The sequence below is a fragment of the Silene latifolia genome, chromosome 6 (genome assembly GCF_048544455.1).
Source record: "Silene latifolia isolate original U9 population chromosome 6, ASM4854445v1, whole genome shotgun sequence".
Taxonomy (NCBI): Eukaryota; Viridiplantae; Streptophyta; class Magnoliopsida; order Caryophyllales; family Caryophyllaceae; genus Silene; species Silene latifolia.
The window spans coordinates 140,037,418-140,061,125 of record NC_133531.1 but is presented as its reverse complement, the minus strand read 5'-3'; the positions used below and the strand labels follow the sequence as shown (position 1 = coordinate 140,061,125).

The 23,708-nt window shown below is 37.6% G+C and overlaps 1 protein-coding gene and 1 pseudogene across 1 annotated transcript; one reads left to right on the top strand and one right to left on the bottom strand.

Annotated features, from left to right (window-relative positions):
• Positions 1-331: 331 nt before the first annotated feature.
• LOC141587412 (GDSL esterase/lipase At4g10955-like) lies at positions 332-4,762 on the bottom strand. Its single transcript, XM_074408897.1, has 4 exons — positions 4,479-4,762; positions 2,692-2,806; positions 797-2,052; positions 332-436 (listed from the first exon to the last, which is right to left on the bottom strand). The coding sequence occupies exons 2-3, from the start codon at positions 2,784-2,786 to the stop codon at positions 1,068-1,070; spliced, it is 1,080 nt and encodes a 359-aa protein (XP_074264998.1). The 5' UTR covers positions 2,787-2,806; positions 4,479-4,762; the 3' UTR covers positions 332-436; positions 797-1,067.
• Positions 4,763-5,793: 1,031 nt separating this feature from the next.
• Positions 5,794-20,216, top strand: LOC141588816 (uncharacterized; annotated as a pseudogene).
• Positions 20,217-23,708: the final 3,492 nt, after the last annotated feature.

The following is a 23,708-nucleotide window of genomic DNA, read 5'->3' as shown; positions in this document are numbered from 1 at the left end:
TCTTTCACTTTTCTTAAGCTCCAAGGTTTCTTCTGTATGTGGAGTCGTGCCTCGAGCAGAGCTTAAAGGATCACATATTATCAGAACCTCCTTGCCTTTTTAACATTATGTAAATCGGTTGTGAATAGTCACAAGTAAGAATTTGTGCGGTTTCTATTATTATCACTTCCTCGGGAATTCAGTTCTCATGCATTAAAACTAAAGATCTCTAGATAAGATATATCGACTTCTTACTGGTTGATCTAAGTGACCAAATATTTTAAGAACGAAAAGTTATGCAATGAAGTTAACTCAAATGTATACTCTAACAAATAATAGTCGAAGTCACAAGTAGCAAACAATTACAGCAATAGGTAATATAGTAAGAAGAATCAAATTACAACGGTAAATGACAAGAACAATCACAGCTAGCCAAGTGAGATCACATCTCTACAATCTGTAAGGGCATCAACAATAGAGGTTTGTCAACAAAGGTTTGTGTACTTTTTAGAGGTTTGTTGACAAACCTCTCTATTGTTAGAGATGGGGTTTGAGGTTCATCCATGGAATAATTCTGGCATTTGTATACGGGTTTGTTGATTGACATGGCAAGTGGTCCCCTAAAAGTTAGTATATTTTTATTCTCCAACAACATATATATGAGAGGAAAAAAATGGGTAATTTTATGTGGGTCCTGTGATATGAACCTTGAAAAGGTTTGTCTATTGTTGTATATGGGTTTGTTATTGAAGAGGTTTGTTAAATTGATGATGTGTCATGTGACAAACCTCTTTAGAGGTTCATCTATTGTGGATGCCCTAATTTATAGATGAAGCCAACATGTTCAGACACGATAATACAAACTCTAAATCACTTCAAAACCACGCGTACTGGAGAAAAAATTAGCAGGGGACTAAGAGCTATCAGAGCAGTGTCCCTACTACAAGCAGATATCAACGAATCGCTTCAAACACATGAAAGAATAATATTACAACAATCTTAATCTCTCTCAATAATTTAGAATCAGCTAATATGAGCCATCGTTTAAATCTAGTCGCGCAACTGAGTTAACTCATGGATACTGAGTACTAACTGTACAGAAAAGCCTGTGTCTTAAAATTTACCTCAGACTCAGGTTTCCACCACTGCTGAAGCGCGTGCGCTTTCTTTAAATCTATGGCATGGGCCATGTTGATGGTCAAACAGGCTGAAGGAAGGAGGTGGCTAGGTTCGGCCTGTTTCCCAAATGCGGTCATCATTAGTCCCCCAAGGGAATGCTGAGTCGCTAACTTCTCAATGGCCCCCACACCAAGCTTCTCCATCTTTTCTCGGTGCTGAAAGTATCCGATATACTCTGAGCATATATGATCGCCAGGGTGGACATAAATGTTTGGGACCCACGATGACAAAGAAGAGAAAGTCTCCACTGAACGGCTCTTTTGCTGAGGCTTCTTCACGCTCATAGCAAAGGCAAGTCCAGCTGTTATAACGCTGCCAGCTATGCGAATCCCATGCTTGACTCTCTCGTCCTTGATCGATTCTAATGGGGCTGAAAAGAACGGTGGATTGAAGAAAAAGGATTCAAGGAAGGTTCCCATAATGGCCATCTCTTTTCCAGCAAGGATTGCCATGGCGGCCCCGAGAGAGTGGCCTGCCAACCAGACATTCCTGTTTTGGGATGAAGCAACCACATCCCGTACTGCTTGGATAGCCATTCTTGTTCGAGTTGTGTTATGGAGCCCATGTTGGACGAGATGGAGATCCAGCTCGATATCCCGTGTTACACTACCTTTCTGGGTTAAGGTGCCTCTGAAGGCAATTATATAATGTGGGATTCCTTTATCTGAATTATTTGATTGGGGGGATGTTTTCAGTTCATATTCGTATACGGCGCCAAAGATTGAGTGGTCAACATCGTCAACAAGGTGTCTAATGAGACGGAAATTGAAGAATTCCCACCATAAAGGAGCAAGTGCATGCTGCGCATTACGATTCTCTTGACGGTCTCGCTCGAGGATATAGACCCCTGCAACAAGAGATGCTGCAACAGACCTTCGATGATTTTCATTATCCCTATAAATTTTGAGAATTGACGGTTAGACATCCAACAGACTCAATAATGATGATGGTATATTTTGGCCTTAATGCATTTTATGACTAAGCTATACCTCAATGAGTCTGAACACATCCAACTTTTTTTTTTTTTTTTGACAATCAACAAAGTATCAGTACTCTTAAGTCTTAACTCTAAGTCTCAACTTAGACTCTATTTCACAGGCATCCTCAAATCGTCTTAAAACATTAGGTGCGAGTCATCTTTTCCCCTCATATCTACTCTTCCAAAGACTTAAAACGTTTTGATAATTTTATTTATATTGTCGAGTATCAGCAAAATGATCAGCTTTGAGCTTAGGATAAAGTCAGGCAAAAGGCATGACACTCGGCTTCCATCGTACATATAGATTAGCATACACTACAATAGATGCTATTTGTCTATTGTTTATCTGATGATGATTGATGAAGACGCGTAACCTGTATCTCCTACGACCTATTATGATTCAAAGGAAGTAAAAAAACTCATATAGAAAGACCTAACTATATGGCTAGTAATGGAATATCTAACCCAAATATGCACCCCGCTACGCAAAGAAACTACAACACAAGAGTATGAATACTTATCCAAGTAACACATAATGGGAACATAAGTCTTACCAATCAACGACTGAAAGGTGGAATGGCCCGGCAGAGATGAAATCTTCCCTGTCACTTGTTGCAACTACTAGAGCTTTATTGTCTACTTCTTCCATAAGACCGTGAAAATAGTTCACTGCTTGGCAAACACAAGACAAGGGTTAAGTATTTGAGATAACAGTAGCATAGAAGTGGCGTCACCCTATGTCGTTCAAGTCCTCAAACAAGACATTTTAAGCTGTCAATATATAAAATTGTCACCGACATAAACATAGATATAGGGAACACCATTTCAAGATTGTTTAGAGAAATTTCATTGATAATTGAACTTAGATATTTTTCCAAGTAACTCCCATAACTTTAACTAGCATGCTCGAGTTATTTAACAATAATGCATTGTATTTCACAATTCATATTGTACTTATCACAATCAAGTTACATACAAATCCGCATTCTACTTGGAAAAATATTAAGGACTTATCCCTGACATTAGCTATGTAAACTAGAGTGCTTAGGGCAATGTGATAATTACTAAATAGCTCGCAAATTTATCTGGCAAATTTACACTCTGCTTATCAGAAGTGAATCACACACTGAGTTCGAATAAAAAACGCCAACTTTCAGCATTATTTCAGCAGTTTGCTTACAACACGATTGCACTAGGCTTTTAGATTTCAATTATTCCCAGTTATTCAATGTGGAGATGCTTTAAATCCTTTATTTTCAAAATGAATACATCAAGCATAAAAAGACTCCAGCAAAGTCCGAATAGAAGTAAACCCTATATTCCTGAACTCATAACCAGCTGAAAAGGAAACAAAAGACCACCTCAATACCACAACAAAGCTTATACAAATAAAAAATACTCTCAAAAGAGAACATTCTTCTTTATTTTGCTACGTCTTTTGGTAATAAAATTGTCACTCATGAAAGAAAATCAAGTCTACCTAATCTATATAGACCACCGAGCAAAAACTCAAAACACCCATGAATGGATGATTGATACACTTGTATTTATCGAAATGATATACTCCGTACTACAGACCCTTGTTTTGTTACATTTCCAACAAACACAATCAACATAAGCCACTATAGATCATGATCCCGACTATGGTATACACGAGTCGTATTACATATCCTTGTTTGTATACATATCCAAAGACCTCAAGGTTATACACCATGAATGCAATGGTATACTCCGTACTACATATCCTCCATTGATAAAAAAATGTCACTAACAGAAAATAGAGCCTGATCTATATATACATCAACAAACGGAAACTCAAAACACCCACGAACTGGATGATTGATACTCCGGACCACATATCCTTACAAAAAGACCTTAATTATAGACCACGATCCTGATTATGGCACCCTCCAATGAGCCACATAAGTATCTCACTACATTGCAAAAATGAGGCAACCTATAAAAAAAGCTTCCATATTTCAAGTAAAAATTCCCTGCTCATGCTACAATTGGGTATCAGTATATAATTAGTAATTAGTCATTTGATCAATAATAAGCTTTAAATCTAAAGAATACCCTCAAAATAGGAATAACAAACTCTAGCAGCTCAAAATAATAATGACAACACCCCATTATAAATCAAATCCTATTGCTTAAGCGAAATCGAAATCGAAATCAAAAATTCATATTTTTAGGCCACCTCCCCTAAGAAATTCAAACACACAGCCAGAAATCTATTGATAAAGGATGATATCATATACAAATTGGTGTTCTAGAAATAGAAAATTGTGGATCCAACAAAGTAATTAAATAAATATATAAAAACAACAGAAAAATGTACCTGAAATGAATGAAAAGAATAAGAGGGATAGAAAAGCAAGTGCGTAGAAGTGAAGCTGAAGAGAAAGTGATAAATTAGGATGTTTATGAATATTGTATGTATGTATGTATGTATGGTTTTGCCGTTAGGTTGTCGTTTTCTTAGAACAAAAGATGGTGGCAGACGTACATTCAAAACGGGTTGGTGTGATATAGAGATTAGAGAGAGAGATATTCGCATAAGTAGATCCGAATGATTGAAAACGACTTCTGTTTTTGCTACTTTTCTCAAAAAAAAGGGTGTTTAATCTGTGATTACGTCAGCTTCTCATGTTAACATTTGTATAGGAATGAAACCATAGCTAAGGTACCTATCGGCAGGGTTTTTGGTCAGGGAGTACCTAACATTTACCCTCATTGGCACCAAGTTACCTAATTTTTTACTTTTTGCCTAAAGATACCTAAAATTTTGATGCGGGAGCAATGTCGAGCTCTAGCGCACTCTTACTTAATGCTGATCCGAGTCCTTATTTTGGTGCTAAAAGAAATGCGAGTTATGTCACAATGATAAGTTGGACATCGAGCTCTAGCTGATCCAAGGAGTGCCGCCCAAGGAGAGTGCCGCCCAAGTTAGAGGATGATTTTAGTCTTCCTCACCTAGTTTTCCTCACCTAGTTTTTACAAAAATCTAGCATATTTTTTCTATATAATTTTAAATAATGCCTTGATGCCCAAGCATGCCTAGGAAATAGTTTTTAGCATTTAATGTTGCCTTGGAGCCCAAGCACATATTTGCTATATAAGGGGCGAAAATCCTCATTTGTAATCATCCAATTTCAGAAATATAAACCCAAGTGTAGAGATTTTCTCTCAAACTTTGAACGCTTGCGAGTGTTCTTGTCTTCCTTGCAGAGTCGGCGCCATATTTCAACCTTGTTTCTTGTGTGTTCTTGGTTGAAATATCCTTTGTTTCCCTCCTTGTTCCTGTGTGGTCTTGGTTGGAGATTCCAGTTTTAGTTGAGTTATCTTGCGAGGTTTCTTAGCTAATCCATATCCATTTTACTTAAACATTTTCAGCGCGCAAACTAAACTCCAAAAACACAAAAATATCACTCAAAACACTTCACCAAAGCAAATCCTCTTTTGTGTCTAACATTCACACCGATTTGGTACCGGTTTTACATCAAATTGGTTATCGTAGCTTTGTTCAAATTTGTTTCTTAACAAGTTTGTCTTGGGAAAAGCATAATCAAAAAAAAAAAAAAAAAAAAAAAAATCTTCTTTTCACGTCCTGCAATCGTTCACCCGTGAAAAAAAAAAAAAAAAAAAAAAAAAGGATGTCTTATGATGGTTCATATCAAGAACCATGGGAGGAACGTATGGATGACTTAACAAAACAAATGGCACAAATGAATTACAAGATTGATCAGATTTGTAATCATACTCTTAGAAAGAAGGGGAAAAGGCATGTTGAAAGTTCAGATTCCGATGAGAGCCATCATTCCATTCCGGAACCAAGGAGGAATAATGATGATGATCGTGGATTAAAACTTGATATCCCGGAGTTTGAAGGGGAACTTGATGCTGAAAAATTCCTAGATTGGGTGAGACAAGCAGAGAGAGTCTTTGAATATAAAGGCTATGATGAACACAAGCAATTCAAGGTTGCTACCTTGAAAATGACCAAGTATGCATCCTTGTGGTATGAGAACCTTAAGAAGCAAAGAAGGCGTGAAAGAAAGAGTAAGATTGAGACTTGGGATAAGTTGAAGAAGCACTTGCAAAAACGCTTCGTGCCAAGAGACTATGAACAAGAGCAAGACGTGATGCTTACATCTCTTTCTCAAGGTAATTTAAGTGTGACTGATTACATTAAGGAGTTTGAAAGACTAATTATGGTGTGTGACCTTGAGGAACGGGAGGAGATGCAAATTGCTCGGTTCATTAAGGGTTTGAGTCCTTCATTGGCCCAACGAGTTGAAGTTCGGAATTTCCTTGATTTTAATGATATGTGTAAGCTTGCTCTTAAGTTTGAAAAGCAAGACAAAGGAAAGAAACCCCTGGTTGCTCGTGATGGTTCTAAGGGTGTTAATCCTTTTTATAAGTCAAGCGCTACATCATCGTTCAATAAGGAAGCCAAAAAGGAAGAACCCAAAGACAAAGGCAAAGGAGTTGCTACTGATTTTAAAAATATGGGTGCTAGGAGATGCTTTAAATGCCAAGGTTATGGACACATCGCTAACGAATGTCCCCAAAAGAGAGCGCTTACTCTTCAAGAGTTAGGTGAGATTACTCCATGTTTCGTGGTGACAAATGAGACGGAGGTCAATTCTGTCCAGAACGATGGAGATGAAGAAGATGATGAGGTTCACACTCATATTGTCGAACCATCATATGACACTGATAAGGAGATGTTCGTGGTGAGAAACTTGCATATTCAATCCACACCGATTGAAATGGAGCAACGTGAGCAGATTTTCCATGCTCGTTGTAAAGTGCGTGGTAAGACTTGCAATTTGATTATTGATAGTGGGTCTTGCACAAATGCGGTTGCTACTGAATTGGTGGATTCCTTTAAGCTTGAGACTCGTAATCACCATAAACCATACATGCTGCATTGGTTGAATGAAAACAGTGGGATTAAAGTCAAGAAACAAGCTTTGCTTTCATTTGTTATGGGTCCCTATGAAGATGAAGTATGGTGTGACGTGTTACCCATGAGTGCGTGTCATATTCTATTGGGACGACCATGGCAGTTTGATAGAGAAGTTGTTCATCAAGGAAGGGATAACATTTACATTGTTAGTAAGGGTAAAAACAGATTCCACTTGAAACCCTTGTCACCTAACAAAGTAAAGAAGAAAAATGAGAATTTGTTTATGAATGCTAAAGAATTTGTTGAAGCATTAGAACAAGGGGAACAAGCTTATGTTCTTATGGTTCGAGATGTGGAAGAGGGAATTGGAGTTCATGACGAGACTGTCCAAATGTTGTTGAATGAGTTTGGTGATGTGTTCCCGGAAGAGTTGCCACTTGGATTACCTCCTAAGCGTGGCATAGAGCACCAAATTGATCTTATTCCAGGAGCTACACTTCCAAACAAACCAGCCTATCGATGCAATCCAGAAGAGGCTAAAGAGTTGCAAAGACAAGTGCAAGAATTGATTGATCGAGGCTATGTGCAAGAGAGTCTTAGTCCTTGTGCCGTACCTGCTCTTTTGGTACCCAAGAAGGATGGGACATGGCGTATGTGTATTGATAGCCGAGCGGTGAACAATATTACAATCAAATATCGCTTTCCTATGCCGAGGCTAGATGATATGCTTGATGAGTTGAATGGAGCTCGTGTGTTCTCGAAAATTGATCTTCGAAGTGGTTATCATCAAATGAGGATTCGAGAAGGTGACGAATGGAAAACAGCCTTCAAAACAAAGCAAGGGTTGTATGAGTGGCTTGTTATGCCATTTGGGTTATGCAATGCTCCTAGTTCTTTCATGCGGCTGATGAATGAGGTCCCAAGGCCATTTCTTAATAAGTTTGTTGTTGTTTATCTTGACGACATTCTTATTTACAGCAAAAATAAGGAACAACACTTGGAGGATTTGAGGAAGGTATTTGAGAAGCTAAGAGAACAGAAGCTTTATGGAAAGCTCGAGAAATGTATGTTCATGGTGCCTAGTGTGACCTTTCTTGGTTATATCGTTGGAGAAGAAGGGGTGAGCGTTGATCCTTCAAAAGTGGAAGCAATTCAATCGTGGCCTATTCCTAAAACAACTACTGAAGTTAGAAGTTTTCATGGATTGGCTTCGTTTTATCGAAGGTTCATTCAGAATTTTAGCGCTATTGTTGCACCTATCACAGAGCTAACAAAGAAAGGAGAGTTTGTGTGGAATCCAAGTGCACAAAAGGCATTTGATGAGATCAAAGATAAGTTGTGTTCAGCACCTATTCTAGCTTTGCCCAACTTTGACAAATTGTTCGAAGTTGAATGCGACGCTAGCTGTAATACCCCGTATTTTTTATATAATAAAAATAATTAAACGGATATTATTTTATATTAATTATTATACATTTATATTGCTAGTTATGTCGGGTTAATTGTTAGTCGAGAATTATGTTAAGTTATCGAGCTAAGTTAATTAAGACGGGTTTATAAGGATTCGAAAGGTAAACTAAATAATTAAATATCGGTCCCAAAATAATTATGGGAACCGTATTATGAGACAAGCATAAAGCATGCTTGATTATTTTTAGAGAACCTATGCTACCCATACTCCACGCCTACACCAACAACAATGCAAACCATACTTCATTGTTCTTCTTCTTCCTCTTTAAGACCGACTACACTACCATTTTCCTACCTTGTTTACTCACCCAACTGTGCAAACGAGAGAGAGAGAGAGAGAGCATAGGTGGTTGACGGTGCAGCAAGGTCGGGTAAGGGAGGTTGTCGACGACCTAGGGTGACCCTGGTGGTTGTCTTGGTGGCGGTAAAGGTAAGCATTCATTTAACTCCTCTGTTTTCGCATTAAGGTCGGGTATTTGGTTGATTGTTTTGTGTCTTATAGGTTTGTTTATGGTAGTTGTTGGCAAGGTATAAGGGTAGGGTGGTTAGTGGTGAGTGTAGTGGTGGTGGTCACGGTGGTTTTGGGTGGTGATTGTAATAAGAATGGGCGGCGTCGACAGGGTTGGTCAAGCAAGTTTTTATACGGTTCAGACGGGTTTGTGACTTATTGGTTGGACGATTAAACACGGGACTTGGGTGTCTGGATAGCTCGGCTATGGGCGGTCTTAATGGTGGAGTCAGGGTGGCTTGAGGTGGTGGTTGGTGCGGTGAGCTGTTTGTGGTGGTTCACGCGGATTGAGCTGTTTAGGTGGGTTTTGAATCGTTTAATGGGTCGGGCGTGGGTGTAGCGGGGTAGTGGAACCACCGTGGGTCAAGGGAGACCACGGTGGTGGCCACGGGTGGTCATGGTGGCGGTAGGATGGTGAGTGGTTAAGTTACTTTGTTATCGTGTCGGGTTTTCGGGGTTGTTTGGGCGTGATTTCATGGCCTGTATAGGAGGTTTCAGGTGGTGGTTAAGGGTTGTCGGGGTTGGCCGTGGTGCAGGCTAGAGCGTGGTAGGTTTGGGTGGTAGTGTCGGTGGCTCGGGAATGTCGCAATCGGGGTCATTGTGAGGGTTTGGGACTCGGTATCGTGGGCATGTCGTGATCCCTGTGTTACCTTTCAATTAGTTATGCGGGATTGTTATGGCAATGGAGTACGTAGAGTTGGTTTGTGTCAATAAATTAATAGGACGGATTACGTAATTGTTACACGGAAAATTAATTAATTGTTTCCGAGTCATTTAAAATAATTAAAGGCGGGTTAAGACGGTTGTGAGTTGTTCAATAAGTAATTCGGGTTTCTCTTAGTCGAATAATCCGTTTAATCTTTTAATTATCATATCGGTTATTTAATTTAATTCCCGAGCCATTTAAATAATTAATTAATGTGATTCCCGAGTTATTTAAATAATTAGAAATGGGTTTAAGTCGGGTTGTTGAATTGTTTTATGTTTGATTCGAGTTTTCCTAAAACGTTTAATTCATTTAATATTTAATTACCATATTCGTTACCCGATTGTATTCCCGAATACTAAATAATTAAAGACATAGTTGAGTCGGGTGTCGAGTTATCCAAATGATTGATTCGGGTTTTTATTGAATCACATAATTCGTTACTCCTTTAATCACCATTTGGTTTTAGTTCCGAGTTGTTTAAAATAAAATAATAATTAATCATAATTAATTATTCTGAGTCGGGTTTGTTAAAATGAAAAAGTTACTATATCGGGAAGGATTCCATTTTAAGAAATTATACTTTAATAACTGTCTATTTTGGGAAGTTGGGTCAAATACTAATCGGGTTATTTTAGCTATCAATTGGGCATAAGTTTGGTGTCGGGATTGTATTTCGGGAAGCTTCTGTTTTGGGAGATTGCTATATTTAGTAGTTAGTAATTATAAATATTATAATTGTTTTAGGTGGCGGATTCGTGAAGGATCGATAATCAATTCATTGCTTTATTTAATCTGACCGCTTAATCGGATTTGCTGGCACTTGAGGTAGGGGAAATACACTTGTCCTAATATCGTTGTTGTTGAATTGTGTTGGTTGGATTCGTGGTTGACTTACGTTATCATTTATACTCGGGAAGGTGATTGACTGATTTGATTGTATTGAGCATGATATCACAACATCGGGTAACTGGCATGATTTTATGATCCATCAGTCCATTGATTTATATATATTGTGTTGCATCCATTTATCTTGAGCATTCATATGCATTGGAGTTGGAGGATGATCGTATTGAGTATGAGATCATTGATTATTCAGGGTATGTGATACGGTGTGGAGATTATTCAGGGTATGTGATACGGTGTGGAGATTATTCAGGGTATGTGATACGGTGTGGAGATTATTCAGGGTATGTGATACGGTGTGGAGATTATTCAGGGTATGTGATACGGTGTGGAGATTATTCAGGGTATGTGATACGGTGTGGAGATTATTCGGGGTATGTGATACGGTGTGGAGATTATTCGAGTGGTCCTGATATGGAGAGGTGGAGGATGTGACGAATTGGAAATGGAGTTATGTATTTTGTTGTCGTACTTATTTTGTTTTCCCTACTCAACCTCGTGGTTGACCCTGTGTATTCGTGAACACCGTGATGATCCGTTTTATGGGGAGCGGACTTGACAGTTTAAGAGATAGGATGGGAGCTTGATGGGCGTGCGACATTGGATCAGACGACTTAGTGGCTAGATCATCATCTAGAAGACTTTCACTTTTATTTATGTCGATTCTTGTAATTCGAGTTGGAAAGAGTATTTGTAATAATTAAGTTAAAATATTACATAAATTGTCTTGGAGTTTAATTTGTTATTCACTACCTCGGAAAAACCGAGATGGTAACGATCCGTTTATTAGAGAATGTCTTGACGAGGACTTCTTTTATAAACCGGGGTGTTACAAAGTGGTATCAGAGCGAACGATCCTCAGGCCTAAACCAATGAGCCCAATGAACATAGGAAGAGTCTAAATAAAATGAACACCGGGATAGAACTGTTAGGAGCACACTGAGGTAAGGTTTGAGTTAGGGGCCCCCTCACACCGAACCACAGTGGCCCTCTCGATTTGACTTTCGGAAAGCCCCGAGGGTGTATGAGAGAAAGGGTAGAAAAGTTGCCTAAGGTTGAACCTGAAATGCCTATACCGTTGCCTAAGTGTTAATTGATTGATGCGTTGATTATTGCATAATCGAGTTGATATAAATTTTGAAACCCATATATTCTAACCATTCCGCAGGACAACGCTGCGGTAAGTATTTTGTATGAACGCTGGCGTGATCATATAATGTTGGGAAATGAGAAATAAATTTTTGGGTTCAGGTTAATAATCAATGGAGTGTTGTGCTAGTCGTGAGCATGAAAATAATTGCAAGTCGATGATAATTACCTAGGTGGATGTTGAATGATGTGCTGATAGTACCATTATGTCTAGTGATATGCGGTTATGTGATCCCAAGCCATGTTAATATAATAATGTGATAGTAATAAGAAACGCCCGAATTGCCTGTTTTTAGTCATAGCAATCGTAATGTAGATGTAATGAGTAGATCGAGATGCGAAGGGGTTCTATGGGGTATATGTTTACGTAAGCACAATGTGAGATTTAAGTTAGGATGGGTTAGTATCGACAGTATGGTTGTAAGAGTTGGAACATATAAAATGAATTGACTTAGTGATGAAACTTGTTTTGGTTGGTGTTACTCTTTAATTGACCTTACTACCATTTCTTTTCTGTTTATTGCCTAACGATGAAAATTTTATGAGAGGTGGTCTCGTGAGTTAGTGTTCATTTGACGTTGGGTTCATACTCATATGATATACGGATTAGGAGAAATAAATAATTTAGTAAGATGTGGTTAGGAAGTTCTGTGCAGTGACGCCTGACCAATGATGTTGTAAAAATCCACATTTAAATTGCATTAATAATTCTCACATAATTCCAACTCCACCGATCATAAAATTCGCACATGTGTTCAAATTGATAAGCCACGAAAAAAAATCTTGATGTCTCAATAATAAATAATAAGTTTTACAAACTGACCCAAGTTTTGGACCAATAGCTGTCACATGTTTGGTTGGACCAACTGAATTGTAAAATTCTTTAAAAATGGTCTTCTTGTGCTTTGAACCTAATTCTCTTCCCTGTGATTCTAACTCTCCGAGTTTTGTAAAAGTAATATGAATCAAGTTTTAATCGAACGATTATTTATTCGTGATCTTTGAAAGTTACAACGTGAATCATGACCTGGAAAATGTGTGTTCTAGGTTGAGTCTACATACGATGGTTGATTAATTCACGAGCTTTAATAATATGAATTTATAATGTCCTTATATGATGATAGTAGCAGGCATGTTCGTGAGTTACGTATCTCAACCAGTGATAAAAATTGAAGTTTAGTTGATAACATTGTTGGCGTGATGGTATGAGTAAAATTGAATAAATTAATTTGATTTGTAATCGGGGTAAATATTTTAAACGAGTCCAGTTGTTACATGTTTTATATATGTTTGGCATGTTAGTAATATTTTATATATCATATTTGCATAGTGGTCGGACATATATGAATAATAAAACTATATTGTCACATCTTAGTAAAGTTGATGGTATTGAAAGTAATTTGATTATTCTAATACACTCGCATGAAAATTATAATAGTTATGTTTAAAAGTTTACACATGGATAATAGTAGTGATTGTGTCTAAATGTTCACACATGTAGGATGTCATTTGAGTTCTAAGGTCTTTCATATGAGTTGAGTGCCCATAGTTATAATTATTATCTTCATCGCAATAAATGATTTCAATTGAACCTAAACCTGTGACACGATAATAAACAGTGTGTTATTTCTTATTGGAAATGATCGTCATTAGATCGTCATAAAATGCTAAAGAGATTCTTGCAATTGTAGGAGTATAATATAAAGGAAATTGTTTGATATAATACGACGATTGGTATATCTAGATTCTCGAGTCATCACTATCAAGTATATTTTAAAAAAGGATTGTTTATGAAAACTATGTGGGCAATATTATAATGGGATAACCCTTTAATGATTCATATGATATGCGTTGGTTTAAATGATAATTGTTATAATTACGTTTAATTGAGCCGTGAACATAATCGAGTAAAGAAGTGCAACAAAAATCCACGATGATTGAGGTAATGGTCGTTCATTAATAAAGATAGGATTAAAATGAATAAGATGAACCTGTAATTTACAATATAGGAGTCGACACCTCAACTGGTTGTTTAAAGGAATTGTATCAAATTAAGTTTATCTGATTTTGAGTTTCGTAGTAAGCTATAAATGAGTTCTATGATGGCCCTGTTATAAGAATATGTTAAGAAAATTAGTCACCATCCTGTATGAATGTAAAAGTTAGAAAAATGAAGTTAGATTTTGCCGTGGGAGTATAAATTCGGAATGAGATTTCCAGCCAGTGTCTGTTTGTGAGTGTCCATGATAATTGCTAGTCTGGAGGAATGAAACTAGAACGGAGTCATAAGTAGCGAGAGAAATTAGTCATGTTATTCGTTCATGAAGTGAATTGGTGGGTTGTGGTTAGTACGAAGGTCTGAACAGGAAATGAATGTGGTGATTTAAAGGAGTTAGGTGTTAACATGGTAGGTTGATATTAGCATAACATATAACGAATATTGTAAAGTTGGTATAGTTAAATACATTTAATCTGTTATGTCATTGTGTGGGGTGCAGTTAAATAAATTCAATACCAATAACGAAATTTTATGAATGAGAGTCTTGTATGTTAACTTCCCAATATCGAGGTTTACTCGCTTGTTTGACTCGACCAATATGTTTGTAGAATTTGTCAATCAAGACGCATTCGTCATTCGTGAATAATTCCTAAACCCTTTGTTATAAGAATTGAAAATATTTCTGGGACGATAAGTACTGCGAAACTGGTTGTCTTCATTTGTTATCGGTGATTCGGTGTCTTGACCAGAATTTCTACAATTGTGTAAAGGAAAGTTAGATTGGACCTATTAGGGTATAAATTTTAATAAGATCGATTTACCAAAGTGTTGACCCTAATTCTTTCCTTATGATGATTGATCCCTTATATTCTAAAGTATGAAATTACAATGATTGGTGAGATGAATAATTACTAATGATTTTTACTGGTAACGGTAGCATCCTTGAAAGAGTTGTATATCGATTGTCTTTGGTAAGAACTATTTATCTGGAACGTGAGTTGGGAACCTTTTATCTTTTTTTTTAGTTGTTAGCAGTAGTTGAGACCATTGTTATAATAATAAAGGTTACGAGGACGTAACCATGTTTCTAGATGGGGAGGATTGTAAAATCTTGATGCTTGATTTGCACTTGTTTGTAGGTTATAGTTGACCAAGTTGATGTTTAGTTGTGGGGTACCTATACAAATGAGTTCCATATGTGTTGTTCCTACTTCTTTTAATTGGTAGATGTGTAAAAGGAGAGTGTGTTGAAACTGCTGGTAATGAGTTATGAGTGGCCTATGAGCCGAGTGATGACTACGGAGATATGTTAGCGGTCCAAAGGCGACCATGGTTAATGAGTTTATGTTGAGTTTGAGATCAGAATTGAGATGAAAAGATGATGGTGTCCTCAGATGAGTATTTAATTGTTATACAGTTGTGTTCTCCGGTAGTTATTAGTCGTAGTTAATTGGGTTAAGTAAAGAAGAGCTAAAACTTCGGGACGAAGTTTATTTTTAGGAGGGCAGAATGTAACACTTCGTTTTTGTAATGTTTAATTGATGTGTCAAAAGTGTGTGTTAACAGTGTTAGAAATGCGTGACGTTTGTAAGTACGATATACAATACCATTTTGAGGTTTGGGTATGGGAGCGAACTTCGGGACGAAGTTCATTTTAAGGGGGAAGACCGTAATACCCGTATTTTTTATATAATAAAAATAATTAAACGGATATTATTTTATATTAATTATTATACATTTATATTGCTAGTTATGTCGGGTTAATTGTTAGTCGAGAATTATGTTAAGTTATCGAGCTATGTTAATTAAGACGGGTTTATAAGGATTCGAAAGGTAAACTAAATAATTAAATATCGGTCCCAAAATAATTATGGGAACCGTATTATGAGACAAGCATAAAGCATGCTTGATTATTTTTAGAGAACCTATGCTACCCATACTCCACGCCTACACCAACAACAATGCAAACCATACTTCATTGTTCTTCTTCTTCCTCTTTAAGACCGACTACACTACCATTTTCCTACCTTGTTTACTCACCCAACTCGTGCAAACGAGAGAGAGAGAGAGCATAGGTGGTTGACGGTGCAGCAAGGTCGGGTAAGGGAGGTTGTCGACGACCTAGGGTGACCCTGGTGGTTGTCTTGGTGGCGGTAAAGGTAAGCATTCATTTAACTCCTCTGTTTTCGCATTAAGGTCGGGTATTTGGTTGATTGTTTTGTGTCTTATAGGTTTGTTTATGGTAGTTGTTGGCAAGGTATAAGGGTAGGGTGGTTAGTGGTGAGTGTAGTGGTGGTGGTCACGGTGGTTTTGGGTGGTGATTGTAACGATAATGGGCGGCGTCGACGGGGTTGGTCAAGCAAGTTTTTATACGATTCGAGACGGGTTTGTGACTTATTGGTTGGACGATTAAACACGGGACTTGGGTGTCTGGATAGCTCGGCTATGGGCGGTCTTAATGGTGGAGTCGGGGTGGCTTGAGGTGGTGGTTGGTGCGGTGAGTCGTTTGTGGTGGTTCACGCGGATTGAGTTGAAATTTTTTAGGTGGGTTTTGAATCGTTTAATGGGTCGGGCGTGGGTGTAGCAGGTAGTGGAACCACCGTGGGTCAAGGGAGACCACGGTGGTGGCCACGGGTGGTCATGGTGGCGGTAGGATGGTGAGTGGTTAAGTTACTTTGTTATCGTGTCGGGTTTCGGGGTTGTTTGGGGCGTGATTTCATGGCCTGTATAGGAGGTTTCGGTGGTGGTTAAGGGTTGTCGGGGTTGGCCGTGGTGCGAGCTAGAGCGTGGTAGGTTTGGGTGGTAGTGTCGGTGGCTGGGAATGTCGCAATCGGCTGGTCATTGTGAGGGGTTTGGGACTCGGTATCGTGGGCATGTCGTGATCCCTGTGTTACCTTTCAATTAGTTATGCGGGATTGTTATGGCAATGGAGTACGTAGAGTTGGTTTGTGTCAATAAATTAATAGGACGGATTACGTAATTGTTACACGGAAAATTAATTAATTGTTTCCGAGTCATTTAAAATAATTAAAGGCGGGTTAAGACGGTTGTGAGTTGTTCAATAAGTAATTCAGGTTTCTCTTAGTCGAATAATCCGTTTAATCTTTTAATTATCATATCGGTTATTTAATTTAATTCCCGAGCCATTTAAATAATTAATTAATGTGATTCCCGAGTTATTTAAATAATTAGAAATGGGTTTAAGTCGGGTTGTTGAATTGTTTTATGTTTGATTCGAGTTTTCCTAAAACGTTTAATTCATTTAATATTTAATTACCATATTCGTTACCCGATTGTATTCCCGAATACTAAATAATTAAAGACATAGTTGAGTCGGGTGTCGAGTTATCCAAATGATTGATTCGGGTTTTTATTGAATCACATAATTCGTTACTCCTTTAATCACCATTTGGTTTTAGTTCCGAGTTGTTTAAAATAAAATAATAATTAATCATAATTAATTATTCTCGAGTCGGTTTGTTAAAATGAAAAAGTTACTATATCGGGAAGGATTCCATTTTAAGAAATTATACTTTAATAACTGTCTATTTTGGGAAGTTGGGTCAAATACTAATCGGGTTATTTTAGCTATCAATTGGGCATAAGTTTGGTGTCGGGATTGTATTTCGGGAAGCTTCTGTTTTGGGAGATTGCTATATTTAGTAGTTAGTAATTATAAATATTATAATTGTTTTAGGTGGCGGATTCGTGAAGGATCGATAATCAATTCATTGCTTTATTTCTGGACTGCTTAATCGGATTTGCTGGCACTTGAGGTAGGGGAAATACACTTGTCCTAATATCGTTGTTGTTGAATTGTGTTGGTTGGATTCGTGGTTGACTTACGTTATCATTTATACTCGGGAAGGTGATTGACTGATTTGATTGTATTGAGCATGATATCACAACATCGGGTAACTGGCATGATTTTATGATCCATCAGTCCATTGATTTATATATATTGTGTTGCATCCATTTATCTTGAGCATTCATATGCATTGGAGTTGGAGGATGATCGTATTGAGTATGAGATCATTGATTATTCAGGGTATGTGATACAGTGTGGAGATTATTCAGGGTATGTGATACGGTGTGGAGATTATTCAGGGTATGTGATACGGTGTGGAGATTATTCAGGGTATGTGATACGGTGTGGAGATTATTCAGGGTATGTGATACGGTGTGGAGATTATTCAGGGGTATGTGATACGGTGTGGAGATTATTCGGGGTATGTGATACGGTGTGGAGATTATTCAGTCCGTGATATGGAGAGGTGGAGGATGTGACGAATTGGAAATGGAGTTATGTATTTTGTTGTCGTACTTATTTTGTTTTCCCTACTCAACCTCGTGGTTGACCTGTGTATTCGTGAACACCGTGATGATCCGTTTATGGGGAGCGGACTTGACAGGGTTTAAGAGATAGGATGGGAGCTTGATGGGCGTGAGACATTGGATCAGACGACTTAGTGGCTAGATCATCATCTAGAAGACTTTCACTTTTATTTATGTCAGTTCTTGTAATTCGAGTTGGAAAGAGTATTTGTAATAATTAAGTTAAAATATTACATAAATTGCCTTGGAGTTTAATTTGTTATTCACTACCTCGGGAAACCGAGATGGTAACAGTCCGTTTTATTAGAGAATGTCTTGACGAGGACTTCTTTTATAAACCGGGGTGTTACACTAGCGGAGTTGGAGTTGGAGCTGTTCTAATCCAAGAGAAACGACCTATTGCATTCTTTAGTGAGAAATTGGGTGGAGCAAGGCTAAAGTATTCCACCTATGACAAAGAGTTCTATGCGATTGTGCGAGCACTGGATCATTGGGTTCATTATCTTCGCCCAAAACCATTTGTTCTGCATTCTGATCACGAGGCTCTAAAGCACATTCATGGGCAACAAAAGTTGAATGCAAGACATGCCAGATGGGTAGAGTTCCTACAATCCTTTACCTTTTCTTCAAAGTATAAAATGGGAAACTCTAATGTTGTGGCTGATGCGCTTTCAAGGAGGCATTGTTTGCTTGTTGCACTTGATGCGAGGTTACTTGGATTTGAGCAATTGAAAGAATTATACAAAGATGATCCTGATTTCTCAAATGAACTTATTAGTCCTACTAATTTGTTCTCGGTGCAAGAAGGATATTTGTTCAAAGGAAACAAGCTTTGTATTCCTAAGAGCTCAATTCGAGAGCTATTGGTTAGAGAAGCGCATGGAGGAGCGTTGGCTGGACACTTTGGCGTCAATAAAACTTATGATATCCTTGGAGAGCACTTCTATTGGCCTAAGATGCTCAAGGATGTGCAAGATGTGATAGCAAGGTGTGCTACATGCCAAGTATCGAAAAGTTCATTCACTAAGGGGCTTTACACTCCCTTACCAGTTCCTACACAACCATGGGACGAGGTAAGCATGGATTTTATTGTTGGGTTGCCGCGAACTCAAAGAGGTAAAGATTCAATCATGGTGGTGGTTGATCGATTCTCAAAAATGGCTCATTTCATACCATGTCACAAAACTGATGATGCTTCTAAAGTTGCTGAGTTGTATTACAAGGAAGTTGTTCGTCTACATGGCATTCCTAAAACTATTGTTTCCGATCGAGACACTAAGTTTTTAAGCTACTTTTGGAAGACGTTGTGGCGTTTGGTTGGTACTAAGCTGTTGTTTAGTACTTCTCACCATCCCCAAACCGATGGTCAAACGGAGGTGACAAATCGAACTCTTGGAAGTTTGTTACGAGGTTTAGTGAGTAAGAGCACAAAGGATTGGGATGTGAAGTTGGCACATGCTGAGTTTGCCTATAATCGTACACCGTCTATGACTACTGGCCGTGCACCATTCGAGATCGTTTATGGGATAAATCCTTATCTCCCTATTGATCTTATTCCTATTCCAAAGAAGGAGACGGTAAGTTTTGAAGCTAAGGAAAGACAAGCTGCATTCTTGCGTACTTGTGAGCAAATCAAAGCTCAAATTGAGAAGGCTAATGCAAGATACAAGGAGAAAGCTAATAAGCATCGAAAAACGACCTACATTCAAGGTGGGAGATCTTGTTTGGTTACATCTTCGCAAGGAGAGGTTTCCCTCTAAGCGAAAGAACAAGTTAATGCCAAGGGCCGATGGTCCATTTCGAGTGCTTGAACGCTACGGTGAAAGTGCTTACAAAATTGAACTCCCTGATGAATATGGTGGTGTAAGTGCTACTTTCAATATTGGTGATCTATCTCCATACTTGGATGATGAAAATTTGAGGACAAATTCTTTTGAAGAAGGAGAGAATGATGCGGGAGCAATGTCGAGCTCTAGCGCACTCTTACTTAACGCTGATCCGAGTCCTTATTTTGGTGCTAAAAGAAATGCGAGTTATGTCACAATGATAAGTTGGACATCGAGCTCTAGCTGATCCAAGGAGTGCCGCCCAAGGAGAGTGCCGCCCAAGTTAGAGGATGATTTTAGTCTTCCTCACCTAGTTTTCCTCACCTAGTTTTTACAAAAATCTAGCATATTTTTTCTATATAATTTTAAATAATGCCTTGATGCGCAAGCATGCCTAGGAAATAGTTTTTAGCATTTAATGTTGCCTTGGAGCCCAAGCACATATTTGCTATATAAGGGGCGAAAATCCTCATTTGTAATCATCCAATTTCAGAAATATAAACCCAAGTGTAGAGATTTTCTCTCAAACTTTGAACGCTTGCGAGTGTTCTTGTCTTCCTTGCGAGGTCGGCGCCATATTTCAACCTTGTTTACTGTGTGTTCTTGGTTGAAATATCTTTTGTTTCCCTCCTTGTTCCTGTGTGGTCTTGGTTGGAGATTCCAGTTTTAGTTGAGTTATCTTGCGAGGTTTCTTAGCTAATCCATATCCATTTTACTTAAACATTTTCCGCTGCAAACTAAATTCCAAAAACACAAAAATATCACTCAAAACACTTCACCAAATCAGTCCTCTTTTGTGTCTAACATTCACACCGATTTGGTACCCGGTTTTACATCAAATTTTATGTTGACTTGTCGAGAGGTACCAAATGCTAATTACCGTTAAAAAAAGTCAGATTTGCGTCAAAACTAACGGAAAACGTAATAAAGACCTTACTTTTTCTCTTTAATCCTTTACCTAAAAATCTAGTATTTTTTCATTAAATTAACCCCTTCTTCATTTCCTCCCACCAATCCTAATTAACCACCCTCTTCATTTACCCCATCTAATTCAATTTTCCCCCACCATAGACTAATTCAACAAGAAAAAAAAAATACTTTGTAACTAACAAGTACAATACCCATAATATCTAGGGGTTTAAGAAGAGATAAGTAATGGAGTTTCAAAAGGATGTAAGATAAAGATAAATGATATGGAGAAGATGATTAGAGTTCAAAGTAAGAAGCTGAAGATGAGTAACAAAGAAGATGATGAAGAACAACAATGGAGATTGATAATAATTATATGTATGAGTTGCAAATGGTGCTATAGTTCTTGAAGAGGAAGAAGTAGACTAGGATTACAAGTTTTGTGGTGGTAATTGAGAGATAGAGATGGTGGGGGAAAAATAGGTGAGTAAGGAGGGTGGTTATGGGGTTTGGTAATGGAAGGAAGATTTGGAGGAGGAAGAAAGGTTGAGGAGTGAGTTAGTGAATTAACAATGGTATTATAAGATCTTAATTGTAATTACAAGTTTTAAAACAATTTTTATTTATGTTTTTCTGTTAATTTTAGCGGAATCTTGACTATTTTTAACGGAATTCGTCAATTGGTATTTGTTAACAAACAAAATATGAATTTTAGGTACCATTGGGCAAAAAATAAATAGTTAGATACCTTGGTGCCAATGAGGTTAAATGTTAGGTACTCCCTGACAAAAAAAACCCCTATCGGCTTGTACCACTTTGGCACTTTTCACTTGATGTAATGTCTATTTGTAATTTTTTGGTATTGAAATAGTAAAGTCATTAAAGTTTTTAGTGGCTTATCCTTCTATTAAACTTAAATTATCATTTCTTTAGTTGGTGTAACGTCAAAGCATGCAAACCGCTAAGAAGATAGGCGGCTTCATCCTTTTTTTAAAAAAAACTAAACAATAGCATTTGGAAAGTGGTACAGATATTAGCCGCCAAGGAGCTTATGCTTAGCGGCTTCACCTAAAAACTAAAAAAGAAGAATAAACTGATAATGTTGACCCATTCGCCTCAAATAGTTTAAAATAAACCCCAAAAATCTAATTAATTTGCTAAATAAACTCCCATTCATTTGCTAACGGCTTAAAGGGAGTCGATATCTTGAGAATGATACTACTAGAAAATATAAGGAACCATATTATATACTCCTTCCAATCCCCTATTTTCTTCCCATTGTTTGTGGACACGGGTATTAAGGAGATGAATAAAATAAGAGTAAAAAAGTTGGGTGGGGTTTGGTGATAGGAGAGAGATATGAATAATTATGAGTTAAATAATAAATTGTGGGCCACAAACATTAAAGTAAGGAATAAAATAGGATTAAGGGGTCATTTGGTTCAAACATTAGGTATGGAATAAAATGGATTCTAACTCCAAGGAGGTATGGGGTTAGAACCCCATACATGTTTAAAGTTGTTTGGTTCAATCCGAGAATGAGAATAATAATGTGTTGGGTGGAATGGAGATGGAAACTTGAGGGGAGATGTGGATATGAGATTCCAATGGGTTGGAATGGAAGAATCCATCAGGTATCTAATTCCATTCCAAAATGTTCCAACCAAACATTGGAATGGACTGTATCCATTCCAATTCATTCCAAAAGCTTCAACCAAACACCAAGAGTTGAGTGGGGTTTGGTTATAGGAGAGAGGAATGAATAAAATAAGAGTAAATTTACCAAAAATAGAAAGGAGAAGAAAATCTGAATAATCCATTTTAGAAAATAGGGAAGAATATAGAGAATTGGAGGGAGTAAAATTTTGATGTCCTTACTATCACTTAAAAAAAAAACGCGCGCTTTTGAGATCGTTACAAAAAAAACGGTTGAAAAGTTAAATTTGGGACAACAAACCGTGCTTCCAGGTTCGGTCTCAATATTGAGACTGAATATTACTTTAGTCTTAAATTTGTCAATACGATCTCAAAATTGAGACAATATTTTTTGGGTTGTATTTAAGAAACCAAAAGAAGAAATAAATTCTTAATATATGCATTAATTGTATCGGTTAATGTGTAATTATTTAGTTCTTAATTCCTAAATTAATACCCAAATTAGAAGGTATTTAATGCTTAAATACAACCCAGTGGGTTGTATTTAGCATTACCTTTTTTTATTTGAGAGACACTAGGGGTGTGTTTGGATAGCAAAAGTGGAGGGAAAGGGAGGGGAGGGGGAATGAGGGAAGGGAAAGGGAGAGAAGAGAAGGGGAGGGGGAATGTAGTGTGGTTGTTTGGATACAATTTCCCTTCAAATCTTGTCTATTGTGGAGATATTTTGATTAGGCTTGGAGGAGGGAAATTAGCTCCTTCCAAATCTCTCCCCCTCCATTTCCCTCCACCCTCGTTTGCTATCCAAACAAGGAATTTTAAATCCTCTACTCTTCATCCCTTTCTTTTCTCTCCAAATCATTCAATCCAAACACACCCTTTGTGGTATAATAGCAATTCATGGATTATACAACCAGTTGTACGGTATAGAATCTGAGCTCTGTAATAAAGTATCCGAATTTTATGTTAAAGAATATGAGCTTTATTAAAAAGTATCTAACTCATCCATTTACACATTAAAAATATGAACTATAAATTAGCTCAGAAAAAAATACATATAAGGTCGGATTCTTATACCTTGGTTGTATAATGCTCTATATACAACTGGATGTATAACTCTATTTGTGGTATAATACGCGGTCTCAAGTTTTAGGCGCCAATAAATAAAGATTAGACCGGGAATTATAAGCTTTTA